The sequence below is a fragment of the Carassius auratus genome, chromosome 18 (genome assembly GCF_003368295.1).
Source record: "Carassius auratus strain Wakin chromosome 18, ASM336829v1, whole genome shotgun sequence".
Taxonomy (NCBI): domain Eukaryota; kingdom Metazoa; phylum Chordata; class Actinopteri; order Cypriniformes; family Cyprinidae; genus Carassius; species Carassius auratus.
This window is the reverse complement of record NC_039260.1, coordinates 10,001,354-10,017,284: the sequence shown is the minus strand read 5'-3', so window position 1 is coordinate 10,017,284 and position 15,931 is coordinate 10,001,354. Positions and strand designations below refer to the sequence as shown.

The 15,931-nt window shown below is 37.8% G+C and overlaps 2 protein-coding genes across 5 annotated transcripts; both read left to right on the top strand.

Annotated features, from left to right (window-relative positions):
- Positions 1-143: 143 nt before the first annotated feature.
- LOC113118404 (C-factor) lies at positions 144-5,076 on the top strand. The gene is made up of 7 exons (XM_026287539.1): positions 144-504; positions 845-896; positions 1,382-1,569; positions 1,670-1,834; positions 2,828-2,938; positions 3,053-3,228; positions 4,852-5,076. Exons 1-6 carry the CDS (start codon positions 358-360, stop codon positions 3,164-3,166), a joined length of 777 nt encoding a protein of 258 aa, XP_026143324.1. The 5' UTR covers positions 144-357; the 3' UTR covers positions 3,167-3,228; positions 4,852-5,076.
- A 125-nt stretch (positions 5,077-5,201) lies between these two features.
- On the top strand, positions 5,202-9,203 carry syt19 (synaptotagmin XIX). Of its 4 annotated transcripts, XM_026287537.1 has the most exons (7): positions 5,202-5,801; positions 6,064-6,259; positions 6,742-6,803; positions 7,001-7,408; positions 7,477-7,596; positions 7,667-7,778; positions 8,309-9,200. In XM_026287537.1, the coding sequence occupies exons 2-7, from the start codon at positions 6,085-6,087 to the stop codon at positions 8,614-8,616; spliced, it is 1,185 nt and encodes a 394-aa protein (XP_026143322.1). In that variant the 5' UTR covers positions 5,202-5,801; positions 6,064-6,084; the 3' UTR covers positions 8,617-9,200. The 4 variants fall into 4 exon arrangements, with proteins under 4 accessions (XP_026143322.1, XP_026143320.1, XP_026143319.1 ...); XM_026287535.1 differs by having other exon boundaries at positions 5,202-6,259; positions 7,477-7,584; positions 8,309-9,203; XM_026287534.1 differs by having other exon boundaries at positions 5,202-6,259; positions 6,745-6,803; positions 8,309-9,202.
- Positions 9,204-15,931: the final 6,728 nt, after the last annotated feature.

Below are 15,931 nucleotides of genomic sequence, written 5' to 3'. Positions count from 1 at the left end.
TAGAAAAATTGTTCATATATATATATATATATATATACAATTTGTATAACTAATTAATTGGTTCCTAAAGAAACTCTGTTTAAACAATGAACAAAAGAATAAAGGTGAACTCAACGAAAACTAGAGTGTTCCATTTTTTTAGAGGAAAAAATTGCTTATGTAAACATGATTTTGTGGGTCACATGATCGTATTTTATAATAAAGCTACTTAAGTTTTGTGAAGCGGAGCTACAGGGGGATTGTCGACTGTGCTGACGCAAAGGAGACAGCGGATTCCCGGATCACGTGACGGTACAAGCTGTTGTTGTCTCATTCAGGATAGGAAATTGAATTCGTGTACTCAAATTAAGTGACAAAATGGCTCATGCGTTTAAAAACTGTTCAAACCTAATGGTCACCGGAGCCAGTCGAGGCCTCGGGCTGCAGATAGTTGAGAGTCTGGTAACGGGAGGCTTCTCTCCCGGGAATATTATCGCTACTGCTCGCAATCCAGATGGAGCCAAGGTAATGCTGTGAGCAGACAGTAGCAGACCTATTTGCATTAGAAATTCTATACAAACATTAGAAACGAGCCCCAGATCATTTATAGTCATCTTAGCTACAGGAGAATTTGCACATGCGTAGTTGAGAATTACTTTCAACATGCATTATTTAAACATGAACATTTTAGGATAATATAGCTACATATTATTTAACTTTTATATTTTTAGTGATGATATAATTTGTAAAATAATAGATATTTCATGTAGTTTAATTATTTTGCGGACCTAAAGGCCACATGTGTAATAATTATAAAAGAAAAAAAAAAGTTTACAATAGTTAAAAAGGCCTGTTTGTTTTATAGGAATTGCAAATGTTGGCAGAAGAACATCAAAACATACACATTATTAAACTGGGTAAGTACTAAAGCACAGTCTATTCTGGATCAGAGGTTCTCGGCTGGTTTTGCTTCTTGACCCATTTTTTTTATTGAACATTAGGTGGCGAGCTAACACCACACACATTTTTATGTTAAAAATTCAATTCAATTCTCTCAGTGGTTAAATTAAAGAAAAAATATTGCCATGACCTACCATAAAATTGGTAGTTTTATAAATGCATAAACAACAACTGTGTCTGTCTTAAACCTAATGAAAACGGGGAAGAGTAAGATTTTCTTTTACCTTACATCTTTTTCTTAATGATTTAGTGTATGAGGGCATGTATGTCGTAATGTAATGCCTAGTTTTTCTTGTTTCTGTGGAAATAAATAAAATAAAAAAGAACTAGCTACCCATTTTTGGCTGGTGACACCAGTTATGAACTGCTGATCTAGACGAAACTGTATTTGAAAATAAGAGTTTGTTTATCTGACTCTAATTGTGGACGTCTCTGTTGCTAGATGTTACATGTCAGGAGAGTATAGAGAGAGCTGCATCTGAGGTGGAACGGCTTGTTCATGAGGAAGGTCTGAACTGTCTCATCAACAATGCTGGAATTAATGTAGTTGCCAACCTTGAGACGGTCACCGCACACAAGATGTTGGAAAACTTCCATACCAACTCTGTTGCCCCGTTGATGATCACCAAGGTTTCAATTCTCAAATTAAATCCAGACACAACATGCACACATATCTACTTCTCAACACAAACGTCTGAAAATGTTCTGACTTAATGCACTTGTCATGCAGGCCATGCTCCCACTGCTGAAGCGAGCAGCTGCAAAGGGCACAGGGACAGGGATGGGCATCCACAGAGCAGCGGTCATCAATATGACGTCTCTTCTGGGTTCAGTTGAGCTGTACTGGGGTGATCGTGCCAACACCTTCAAATGGTACCCATACAGAACATCAAAGGTTTGTGATAGTGTTCCTATAAGTCAATTTGGATATTCATGAACATTTATAGGGATAGTTCACCCAAAAAGGAAAATTCTCTCATTAATTACTCACCTTCTTGTTGTTCTAAACCCATAAGACCTTCATTCATCTTCGGAACACAAATTAAGATATTTTTGATGAAATCTGAGACACAGCAACTCAACTATGTTCAAGGCTCAGAAAGGTAGTAAGGACATTGATAAAATAGTCCATGTAACATCAGTAATTCAACCTTATTTTACGAAGCTACAAGATTACTTTTTGTAGTCAAGTCACTTTTTGTATTGTGTTCGGTACACTTGTGAGTGTTGGTGGACTGACCAAAAGAGAATAAATGGTTGAAAAAAGTTATTTTAGTTTTCTTTGCACACAAAAAGTATTCTCATTGCTTCATAAAAATATGGTTGAAACACTGTCGTCACATGGACTGTTTTAACAATGTCCTTACTACCTGTCTATGTAGGGTCAGAAAGGTCCAGGATTTCATCAAAAATACTTTAATTTGTGTTTCAAAGATGAACAAAGGTGTTATGGCTTTGGAACGACATGAGGGTGAGTAATTGATGACAGAATTTTCATTTATGAACTATCGCTTTAATTCTTTTGTTGAAGCACAGTTTTCTATGGAAGCCCGTTTCCACAATGAAAGAATTTTTATCTGGAGTAGTATCTTACAATTTAGACTTTTTTTCTGAGATCTCGGAGTATGTACCTCACAATTCTGGCCTTTTTCTCACTATTTCTTTTTAAAAAGTCAGAATTACAAGATGCAAACTTGCGATTGCAAGAAAAAATCTGAATTGCTTGTGTATTTGCAATTCTCACTTCTCCTGAACTGTGAGATTGCAATTGCAATTGCTTTTTTGATTTTGTGGTGAAAACAGGCTTTCAGATTTTTCTGTATTGAAGAATAAAGTATGTCTGTGGATATACGAGTTGAGAAATTGAGATGCACTTGATTTGCATCAGAGTGCACTGAACATGGTCACCAGATGCTTGGCAGTGGACCTGGAGGCAGATGGGATCCTGTGTATGGCTCTGCACCCAGGCTGGGTACGCACTGATATGGGTGGACCTGAAGTGAGTCTCTTTCTTCTATCTGTTCTTTATCACGGCTATCGGCTCAGCAAAAGGTTACAAAACTTCTAAAAAGAGAGACAGACTCTTGTGGTTTGTGGATTGTTTCGTTTCCAGGCACCACTGAGCCCTGAGGAAAGCATTTCCTGTGTGTTGTCTGTGATTGGTGGTTTGACTGAAAAGGATCATGGGTCATTTCTTCACTATACTGGTGAACAACTACCCTGGTGATGCTGCAGATGTTTTCAGATGCGAGGAAAAAGAGGCTTTATTTTTGTTTTGCTATACATGTATGTACAGTATTGTTCAAAATAATAGCAGTACAATGTGACTAACCAGAATATCAAGGTTTTTCGTATATTTTTTTATTGCTACGTGGCAAACAAGTTACCAGTAGGTTCAGTAGATTCTCAGAAAACAAATGAGACCCAGCATTCATGATATGCACGCTCTTAAGGCTGTGCAATTGGGCAATTAGTTGAAAGGGGTGTGTTCAAAAAAATAGCAGTGTGGCATTCAATCACTGAGGTCATCAATTTTGTGAAGAAACAGGTGTGAATCAGGTGGCCCCTATTTAAGGATGAAGCCAACACTTGTTGAACATGCATTTGAAAGCTGAGGAAAATGGGTCGTTCAAGACATTGTTCAGAAGAACAGCGTACTTTGATTAAAAAGTGGATTAGAGAGGGGAAAACCTATAAAGAGGTGCAAAAAATGATAGGCTGTTCAGCTAAAATGATCTCCAATGCCTTAAAATGGAGAGCAAAACCAGAGAGACGTGGAAGAAAACGGAAGACAACCATCAAAATGGATAGAAGAATAACCAGAATGGCAAAGGCTCAGCCAATGATCACCTCCAGGATGATCAAAGACAGTCTGGAGTTACCTGTAAGTACTGTGACAGTTAGAAGACGTCTGTGTGAAGCTAATCTATTTTCAAGAATCCCCCGCAAAGTCCCTCTGTTAAAAAAAAGGCATGTGCAGAAGAGGTTACAATTTGCCAAAGAACACATCAACTGGCCTAAAGAGAAATGGAGGAACATTTTGTGGACTGATGAGAGTAAAATTGTTCTTTTTGGGTCCAAGGGCCACAGGCAGTTTGTGAGACGACCCCCAAACTCTGAATTCAAGCCACAGTACACAGTGAAGACAGTGAAGCATGGAGGTGCAAGCATCATGATATGGGCATGTTTCTCCTACTATGGTGTTGGGCCTATTTATCGCATACCAGGGATCATGGATCAGTTTGCATATGTTAAAATACTTGAAGAGGTCATGTTGCCCTATGTTGAAGAGGACATGCCCTTGAAATGGTTGTTTCAACAAGACAATGACCCAAAACACACTAGTAAACGGGCAAAGTCTCGGTTCCAAACCAACAAAATTAATGTTATGGAGTGGCCAGCCCAATCTCCAGACCTTAATCCAATTGAGAACTTGTGGGGTGATATCAAAAATGCTGTTTCTGAAGCAAAACCAAGAAATGTGAATGAATTGTGGAATGTTGTTAAAGAATCATGGAGTGGAATAACAGCTGAGAGGTGCCACAAGTTGGTTGACTCCATGCCACACAGATGTCAAGCAGTTTTAAAAAACTGTGGTCATACAACTAAATATTAGTTTAGTGATTCACAGGATTGCTAAATCCCAGAAAAAAAAAAATGTTTGTACAAAATAGTTTTGAGTTTGTACAGTCAAAGGTAGACACTGCTATTTTTTTGAACACACCCCTTTCAACTAATTGCCCAATTGCACAGCCTTAAGAGCGTGCATATCATGAATGCTGGGTCTTGTTTGTTTTCTGACAATCTACTGAACCTACTGGTAACTTGTTTGCCACGTAGCAATAAAAAATATACTAAAAACCTTGATTATTCTGGTTAGTCACATTGTACTGCTATTATTTTGAACAATACTGTATATTTACATATTGAATAATCAACATTCTTGTTCTTATCATCCCTGCTTATAAAATGTTATTTTATTATTTGGGATGGTGAATGTGACCGCAATAAGAGAGGATCATAATTAGATTATTTTGACAATGGCATTCGAAGATCAGATTTTAAGATATAATCATAAAATAAAGCAGGGTATGACAGTCCTCAGAAAAGGACAACAAAAACTACCTTTTAGCCTATTTATTATTTATTTATAGCTTTGTAAAGGATCAAAATGCTGTATGTGGCTTTTCACATTAAAGATTGTACTAAGTTTGCTATTATTGTTAAATCATTAAACTGTATATGTATGAATAAAGCTGTATTCTGGAACATCTCTGAATATTCTGATCACTTGGTGGCATAATAGTTATACACAAATTTGAAAACATAACTGTTTTCCTATAAACACATGCACATACACACAGTTCAGCTTAGTCCATATCTTTATGTTTTGCTGTATCTCATTGCACAGAACAGTTATGCATCATAACAATCCATCTACTGTTTTTATTATATTATATAATCATATACAGTTTTTTTTTCATATAATTATACAGTACAAGAGGCATATGGAGGTTGTCCCATATACAAAACTGATACTCTTTTCCATAAGCAATTATCTAATCTCACATGCTGTGGCTATTTTGGATACTGGCAGTGATAAACTGGCCATTGAATTTGCACAGTGTAGTATTTAAGTTCTACATGAAACACGTTGTATCCATCTTATGCTTCAGCTGTCGATTCAAGAAAGTAGCACAAATGAAGCCTGAATGAACAAGTGATCAAACAGGTTTGCCCTTGTGTTTGCTGATCATCCGTCAGGTGATCACTGACTGTCAACTGTGTCTCAGTATGGATCCGCTCCGATCGTAGTTTATTCGCAAAATGGAACTAATGGAGGAAACTTAAAGCTTGAAAAGGTAGGATTCGTGCCTTTTGTTCTTTTATAAGTGCTTTCCTTTTTAAAATGCATTTAGTAAACAGAAGCCTTGTCTTTCCCTTAACAGAACCTCAAAACAGACGAAACATAAAAATACTTTTTTTACTTTATATATCATGTCAAATACTATATTACTAACAGTATATACAGGATTATATAAGTCTGATTCTTGTCTGGATAAATATGAATATAAACCAATATCAATAACTCCAACAAAAGTAACTTATTTTCTTTATTTCCAGGCCTGTAGATTGCAGAAAGACATGATTTTCTTTCCCGTTTTGGGTCTGTCCTTCAGAGAAATTCTGCTGTCATTCTCAGAGGAATTGGAATATAGTATTTTGGGCGTATCTGTTGTCCTTTTCCTTATAGCCCTCTGCCTTTTGATATGGCAGATTTACCACTACTGTACACGCTTTCCTGTTTCACAAAGACCTGGTAAGTTCTCATGCAAATGAGAATGATTGATTTTTATATTTGACCTAATATTACACAAGATTAGTACATAATATTAATATTTAAAAAAGTAGATCAGATGGGACACTAAAGGCATTTATAATGTTACAAAGGATCATTTTTTTTTTCAAATACATTGTTCTTTTGAATTTTCTATTCATCAAATAAATAAAAGGTATTATGGTTTCCACAAAAATATTGATAAACACCAAATCAGTATGATTAAAGTATGATTTCCAAAGGATCTTGTGACACTAAAGAATGGAATATTACTGTTTTTACTGTATTTGTGATAAATAAATAATTAACCTTGGTAAGAGACTTCTTTCAAAAACATTAAAGATCTTAATGACCCCAAACCTTTGAACAGTGTATCAAATAAAAAGTTATGGAAGACATGCTAATGAGGTTTATGCAGAACATCTATCAACACATCTAATAGATTCCAGTGAATATTTTGTTAGCAGATATCCTGTCAACCAGGAGCGGAGGCTTTCAGTATGCTACACAAACAAATGATCCTAAGGTAAGATTCCTTGGCATACACCATTATCTTCATAACCCGGAATGCATCCATTTTGCATTTTGCTTCCTTAGTTTTTGCTTGCTCTGACCAAACAAAATACATCAAAAACATGTTTCAAAGATGCTTGGCTTTGGTTGCCAACCACATGTGTGTATTATAACCAGAAAATTAGACCAGATACACTCTCTGTCCATCAGATGGAGGTTCATTATGAGGAACTGAGCCACAGACTGTCCCCTGGCATCTCTTGCACTAACCTGGGCAGTAGTTTAGATCTAGCTAGCATGGCCGATCTGGAAGAGGAGAACATCCAGGGATCTCTGCGCTTTTCACTGTTCTACGATCAGCTGCAGTCCAAACTGGTGGTGACGGTACTGGACGCCCAGGATCTAGCCAAGCGAGACTTCAGCCATAGTGTGGACCCGTTCGTTTGGGTGCGGTTGTTGTGGGCAGAAAGAGAGGATGAGGAGCAGAGTTCAATGCAGTGTGTTCTGGACGAATGGCAGACACGTCTAGTGAAGAAGAGCTGCAGTCCCGTGTTTGGGGATCAGTTCTCTTGCACCCTGGCTGAAGAGGAAGTACCAAGAGTCACTGTTAGATTTGAGGTATGTAACAGGCCTAGCATCTTATTTTATTGTAACCAAGTCACTTCACTTTAGATTGTATCCTTTAGGTTCGGGATTTTGATAAATACTCAAGACATGGAATTCTAGGAGAGGCCCGTGCTCCCCTGAACAGCCTGAAGCTCTCATATCCCCTGGAGTTAAGAGAGGATTTGCAGGTACCCAAGAAAGTAAGTTTGATCCAGGTATAACAAATAGGAAATTATGAGATGAAAAACAATCGGTGCAATTTCTGTGTAGGATATGGTTGGTGAGGCACTGCTCTCTCTGAAATACATGCCTACATCTCAGAGGCTGGAGGTGGGGGTGCTGAAGATCCACACAGTATGTCATCCCAATAAAACTGAAAGAGGTGAGGAATAATGAGTGTATACTTATACATAAATGAACTTGAAATAAACTGCACTGTTTTTTATTCTATAACACTTATTTATATATATATGGACAGATCATTTGGGACACACCTATTAATTATTGAATTAAAGTGTTTCAATCAAACCCATTGCCACAGGTGAAAATCACCTAGTCTGTATTTGAAAGCTCAAGTGTGGTACTGGTGATTGGATGCTGTCTTTGCAGTAAGTCGTGTTTGAGAAATCTCATCAGTGCTAGATATACCACAGTCAACTGTTAGTGGTATTATTGGAAAGCGGATGTGTTTAGGAACAGCAGCAACTCAAAGACAACATAAAGTCTCAAAGTAGGTTCACCGAATGCTGAGGCGCATGGTTCGTAAAAGTTGCCAATGCCAACACTTCCAAAAAAGAGTTCCAAACTTCCACTGGCATTAACAAAAGTGTATTTGCATTTTAACATTAACCAAGCTTAATGAATCTTGTAAAATTACTTTTAAATGATCTTTAAACCGTTTGTTGATCGCAGCTCTCTATGCCAAAACCAGCGTTACCTGCAACCACTGCAGACTTCGACATCAGAGGACAGAACAGAAGAAGCGTCGGGAGGTGACTGTGTTCAATGAGGTCCTGACCTTTGTGTTGCCAGATCAACAGATCAGGGAGTGCACCATTATAGTGTCCGTTTATGAAGTTCAGCCTTCTAAGAAGTCTTCCAAACATCTGATTGGTCACATCCACATCAAAAAGGGCAAAACCTTTGAAAATGAGCACTGGAAGCTGATGATGCAATCACTACGACAGCCAATCGCTAAGTGGCATTTACTCTTCATCTGAATACACCTCATGTGTTTATTGACGCTTCTAGATCCAGTCATACATCCGACTTTCGTGTCTGCTCCAGGTTGGAATGAGGAAATGTGCGCTGACGAGAAAATAAAATGTTAAATTTGGTTGCTCATTGGGTTTAAAAACACATACAAAGGCGATATAAGTTTATATGGTTGTGTTTCTTTAACTATGGAAACTTCTGGCCTAGTAGACTTAAAACTCACTTTCACACCCAGTCTCACCAGTAGGCCTTTTTTCAGTTAACAATATACAACATGTATCTGACAGTGGAGATACATGTATAAAGTTGTTATTGTATACAGAACATCAGCACAGGAACATTTGTGTCATCTCAAACAATGAACTGTTAATAGCATCATATGGTGGAAATCTAAAACATTTTTGTAATATGGCTGACTATTTTATCTTGCTAAGTTAATTTCATTGCTGCCATTCATTGTACTCTAAAACCAAATCAGATGTATTTACATTCTTTGTTTAATTTAGAGATGTTCGGCAATGATGCACAATAAAACATTCAATTCAAAGGCGATATTTATCTTGATTTTTCTTCCTTTTCAACCCACATCATGTTTCTTCATCTGAAGCATGCCCTTCACAGACACTGCTTGTTTTCGGCGTTTAAAAACATACTAAATCAGCTGGATTATTGTTGAGTTTTCCAATGACAAGGTACCAAATGTATCCACAAGATGGCTCTATAACACTATTAATGATTAATGAAGCTTCTCTCTTTTTTCTTCTTTTTTTTTCTTCTTCTCCCTATCTGACAGAAGTCACTTTGTTGTTTTAGGGTACATATGTAGGGTACATATATAGAGTTCATATATATATACTTGTAATAATATCATACTAATGCCCCACCACAATTCTAACAGATCAGGGTTAGAGTTTGACCAACTGAAATAGAGATAAATAAGCACATCCATACAAATGTGATTCAGCAAGTCTGCAATGCATATTTGAATATTTAACTGACAGTAGCCTGTCACCATTTTGGATTGAACAGAACAAGCATGTGATAAGATTTCTTTCCCCTCATCTGTCTCCACACTGAATGCGACTATAATAAGAAGGATGTCTCACAGATGCTGCAGCACTGCAAATGTTGCACACATCAATCATCAGTTCCAGCCCACTGAAGCCCCACTGGCTCACTGCTAAAATTGCAAAGCCAGACTCAGCACTTGAGAAGGCTGCATAATTAGCATGATGCTAAGATAACAGCGTTTGGAAGGAGAACAAACCTACATTACCATTTAAACAGATGAGCGTCTCAGTGGCACATTATTTGATTTGGCCTGTCTCCAGTTTGTTTGTTTGAAGTTACTCCTGAGTCACTGTTTCAGTCTTTTTGTAGACAAGTAGATAGTGAATTAAGGCAGACGTCATGACATTTTTGACTCATATTATGAGCAGGGCTGAACAGATGTTACAGCATCTCGGCTGCTTAAGGCCATTCCCAGGCATTACATCTCCGTCTTCAAGACTGTTCTTCCCACAATCTGTTAATGAAAGTCATGATGGGATTAGGGGGGAAAGGGTGAGCATGAGAAATCTGGGGCCTTGAAAGGGAGGAATGCATTCCTTCTTTGTCGCTTTTGTTCAAAACCACAAATATTACTTGTTTTTTAAGAACCCAGCAGGGTTTATAAATTTCAAGGACATTTTACCTCACTTAAATTCACGTTTTACTGCACCCTTTATTATTATAAGGGAAGAATGTTAGCACCTAGATAAGTTCATCATTAACCAAAAATTTATTATTATTTAACTTTTAGGTTAACGTGTCATTGAGAAGTTTGGGGCCAATAAGATTTTTGTTGTTGCAGAACTTGATTTCTGTTAATGTGTTACCAATTGTATATGTTAAATGTTACTATTTGTTACTTTTTGTATTCTATCGGTTTTCTTTTTTTAATTATTATACAATTAACAAAAAAAAAAAGTCTCTAACACTAGCTTGCGCTATTCTTTAACTATTCTTTTTTTTTAAGCTTTCTTTTTATTTATTAAAAAATCTTGCTACGTGTACTGCATTATGCTAACTGAGACTTGTAATACTGTAACACTTGCATATCATTGCTCTTTTGTCGATTTTGTTTGCTTCCATTATCCTCATTTGTAAGTCACTTTGGATAAAAGTGTCTGCTAAATGTAAATGTATTGGGTGTCTTTTATATATTTGCATATTAAACTAGTGTGAACACACCTATTTAAACACTTGATGTCATTTTGTTTTGTATTGTATTGAGCACACCTTTCATTCTACAATTATATTTGTACACTGTACATAGACTTTTACAAAAACACTGAATATTGGAAATTGAGGCACGTAATTTGACATGAAAGTATTTTAGCATCACATGGAAGTCAGGCTAATTAAAAAGTTTTTTTTTATTATTATGTTTCTATTCAATCTTCACTATGTTGCAAGACGAATTGAAATAGACTTCTACAGGTGCATCTCAATAAATTAGAATGTTGTGGAAAAGTTCATTTATTTCAGTAATTCAACTCAAACTGTGAAAGATGTGAATTAAATGCACACAGACTGAAATAGTTTGTCTTTGGTTCTTTTAATTGTGATGATTTTGGCTCACATTTAACAAAAACCCACCAATTCACAACAAATTAGAATACTTCATAAGACCAATAAAAAAATAATAATAATAATAAAAAAAAAAACATTTTTAGTGAATTGTTGGCCTTCTGGAAAGTATGTTCGTTTACTGTACATGTACTCAATATTTGGTAGGGGCTCCTTTTGTTTTAATAACTGCCTCAATTCAGCGTGACATGGAGGTGATCAGTTTATGGCACTTCTGAGGTGGGATGGAAGCCCAGGTTTCTTTGACTGTGGCCTTCAGCTCATCTGCATTTTTTGGTTTCTTGTTTATCATTTTCCTCATGACAATACCCTATAGATTCTCTGTGGGCTTCAGGTCTGGTGAGCCAGTCAAGCACACCAACACCTGGTCATTTAACCAACCTTTGGTGCTTTTGGCAGTGTGGGCAGGTGCCAAATCCTGCTGGAAAATTAAATCAGCTTCTTCAAGAAGCTGGTCAGCAGAAGGAAGTATGAAGTGCTCCAAACAATTTTGGTAAACGGGTGCAGTTTGGTTTTCAAAAAACACAGTTGACCAACACCAGCAGATGACATTGCACCGAAAATCATCACAGACTGTGGAAACTTAACAACACAGACACTTGACTTCAAGCAACTTGGGCTATGAGCTTCTACACCCTTCCTACAAGATTCTAGGACCTTGGATTCCATGAGAAATATGCTTGCTCTCTTCTGAAAAGTCTGACGGTTGAGGATTATGTGGAGGACTTTTGTGGACAGTGCCATTTAACAGACTTTAATGATGTGGCACTTAAAGAAATGTTCTGTTTTGGCATCACAAAGGAAATATCTCAGTTCATACCACTTCACACTCCTCACTGGACTCTGGCTAAATATATTGGGGAACCCTGCAGTCCTACAGTACTCACCGCACCAGAGAGCTTCCATGTTCCAACCATCACATCTGGAGTTGTTCACGTCATGTCTTCCAAGCCAGACCCTGCACACTTCACGCCAGAATCTACAGGGCCTGCTCACGTCATGCCTGCTATTCGTGGACCTGCTAATGTCATGTTGGCCAAGCCAGGGCCTACTCACTAGCCTAGAGTCTTTTCACAAGATGGCTGCCACTCCGGAGTCCACAGCCAAGATTACTACCACACCTGCGCCTCGCCACACCATTGCTTTCACGTCAGAAATTTGTAATGTCATGGCTGCCACTCCAGAGTCTCAACCCATCATGTCCTGCAAATGCAGAGCTTGGGGCAGGACTGATGACACGGATTGCCAGTGTGATAGATCCACCTCTGATGTCAGTGTGAGGGGCTGGTATCCCACAGGCCTCTAGGCTCCCAGCCTCACATTCTTAACACTCTTAAGTCTTCTGTTGCCATTTTGAGTGCTTGAGCTGCACACTGCACTCCAGAGACATCTCCTGTCCGTGAGTCTGCCCCAGATGCATCTTCTGTTCATGAGTCTGCCCCAGATGCCTCTCCTGTTCACGAGTCTGCCCCAGATGCCTCTCCTGTTCACGAGTCTACCCAAGATGGCTCCCCTGTTCATGAGACTACCCCAGATGCCTTTCCTGTTCATGAGTCTACCCGAGATGCCTCTCCTGTTCATGAGTCTGCCCCAGAGACCTCTCCTGTCCATGAGTCTGCCCCAGATGCCTCTCCTGTCCATGAATCTGCTCCAGTGTCTCCAGAGTTGGCAGCTTGTTGGCAGAACCTCCCGACGCAGTGGTGCCCACTTCTGAACTCACAGTCTGCCCTGTCACAGCCAAGTAGGCCATCAGTGAACTCTTTGCCTGTACTGTCATTGCCATGGAGGCTGTCCATTAAATCTCTGTTTGTCTCATCATGGCCAACATACCATCTCTGAACTTTCTACCTGTCCTGTTACGGCCGCAGAGGCCATTGTTGACCTCTCTGTGCTCTCTGTTCCAGTCTTGCCTGATGGTGGTTCTCTGAACCATTGGCTCCACTGAAGTGGTCATCAACTCCACCCTGCCTTCCACTGTTCCACAGTCTAGACCTGCCTCTGTTTCATGGCCCAGATCCACCATGGCTCCACTGCAAAGGTCTGCAATTGCACCATGGTCCACCATTGTTCCACAGTCCTGTTCCTCTGCCATGCCATGACTCAGGTCCTGTTCCTCTGCATGGGCCTGGTCCCACATCCCTCCCCCAGTTCCACCTCCGCTCCACTACCCTCCTGGACTTTTTGGGTTTTGTTTGGGTTGAGCGTTACGTTAGGGCATCTGGAGCTGCCCTGGGGGGGAGGAGGGGGGTGTTTATGTCATCCTGGTTTTCGGTTTTGTTTCATGTTCATGTTTTCATGTTTTTTATTTTGTAGTTTAGTCCTGGTTCCTGGTTAGTCATGTGGTTTCCTTGCCCTCATGTATCCCTGCTGTTGGTTCCTCTGTTCTATGTGTCTTGTTCTGATTGGTTTATTCTCTGGTCTTGTAGTTTTTGTTCTCCTTTGTTATTGGTTGCTTAAGTCATGTGCTTTAGTTCTCATTGCTTGGTTGGTTTGTGTCATGTGACCCTTTTTGTTTTGTATTTATAGCCCTTATGTTGCCATTGTCTCTTGTAAGTATTGTCCTTGTAATCTTCTGTTGGTGGGTTCATGTTTGTATTTTGGATGTCACTTTTGGACTTAAATAAAACTGCACATGGGTTCTTAAACTCACCTCCAGTGGAATATTGTTACAAAGAGCAGAATGCAAATTGAGTATCAAATCTTGTAGGTCTGTTAAAAGATAAACCCTGTTTTTTTTGCTTGGTCTCTGACAGGATGGGATGGTGTGTGTGTGTGTATATGTGTGTGTGTGTGTGTGTGTGCACGTGCACGCACTTTGGATGGGTTAAATGCAGAGCACGAATTCTGAATATGTAAATGCATAATGAGCTGAAATGCATGTTATTTTTACTGTAAAAGTCTAACTGAAATTGTAAGGAATTATAATTAATAATTAAATTTAATGGCTGTCATAAATCAGAATAATGCAACACAGGTTATAATCCAAACAACAAGACAAACGTGGATAGCAGATGAGTAACTGGTCAAAGGATTAATGTAGAGGTAATGTTACCCAATATTCATTATGTTTATCGCACCATATGGGATTAAAATATGGGATATGATATGTATGTATATGTATGGATACTTTCAGGCTATGTGTTTATGAGGGTCTTTTGGTATAGCTGTTCCAGACCACTTCTGTTACTGAGGTAACACACAATATGTAAAGTTGGCTCACACACTGCTTACGCAACACTAATGAATCAGCCCAGGGCATAATGGAAACCGTTGCACTGTTGAGAAAATACGTTGTTGTTGTTGTTATTTTTGTTGTTTTTGTAGTACTTGATTTCTGTTTATGTTTTGCTATGTGTTGTATATTGGGTGTGTCTACAAATATATGTGTATAATATACAGAATGAATAGATCTATTAACAACATTTATCTATTTATTTATTTATTTGTATTGCATTGTACTGTATAGGGCGTACGATTCATTGTATCTGTACGTTGTGTATATTGGAGTGTACATGCTGAATATTGAAAATTGGGGCACTTAATTTGACATAAAAACCTACATTTTATATATTTATATATTTGTATATTTATATATATTTATAAATTTTACATTTCACTTAATTATTAAAAAGAACAATCAGGATGCACCTGTTGTCTGTTCCTGTTCACTTCATTGTAAGCCAAATTGAAACTGAAATTGACTTTTATGAAATGCTTTGGATTATAATTTTTTATATGTATGTATATATATATATAGATAGATATATAGATATATAGATAGATAGATAGATAGATTTATTACATAAACCAAGGCCCTTCCAGCTAGCAGTGCTCCAAAATCTATTTCTTCACAAATACAAACAGACCTTTGGTAAGCAAACAAAATCAGGATGTCATGACCTAAAATTGGAGTAGTGAGTCAAAGTGAAATACATATATATGTATAACTTTTTTTTTTTTTTTTTACTTTTTTATTTTATTATTTATTCTTAAAGATTTCCCTCTTTATGGCTTAAATAATTTAAATAGTATGAACTATAAAGATAAATGGTTGTGGCAGAATTTTACTGGGCAGATTAAAGAGATTGATCTGAGGCATTTACATTCAAAAAACATTTATTTAAAGACCAAGAGGCATCTCAATGCAGGACATCCAAACAACGGAGGAACAGTAATTCTGTTGTAAGATTCCATTCTTTCTCCCACAACATTCTACACAATCCTAAAAATCTGTTACAGTGGAAATGTAACTGTGTAAACGCAATGGTATTAAACAAGAAGTGAATCAAACTCTGTGCAAACCCTGGAAATAAGGTCATATCTTTTTTTTTAATCATCAGGATGTTTGGAAATGAAGTTGCGTGATGGATGTATATAGGCTAATGAGATCTACTGGAGAGATGTAACATGTTTAAAAAATATTTTTGCAACTACTCTCTATACTCTAAAGTATAATGAGAACTGGAAACTACAAACATTCCCAAACTGTGTTGAATTACATAATTTTATATTTTATGTAACTGAACGCAAGCGCTATTTTCCAGTTACATTTTAGGTTCTGTGAGTGTGTTTGCCTGTTTATCTTGAGCTCTCCTTTATCTTTACCCCCGCTGAACGACAGCCAGACCTTCCACTTTTGAATCTGTTAAAGATAAAGATAAAAAGCCAAAAATCTCCCTCTTCACACAC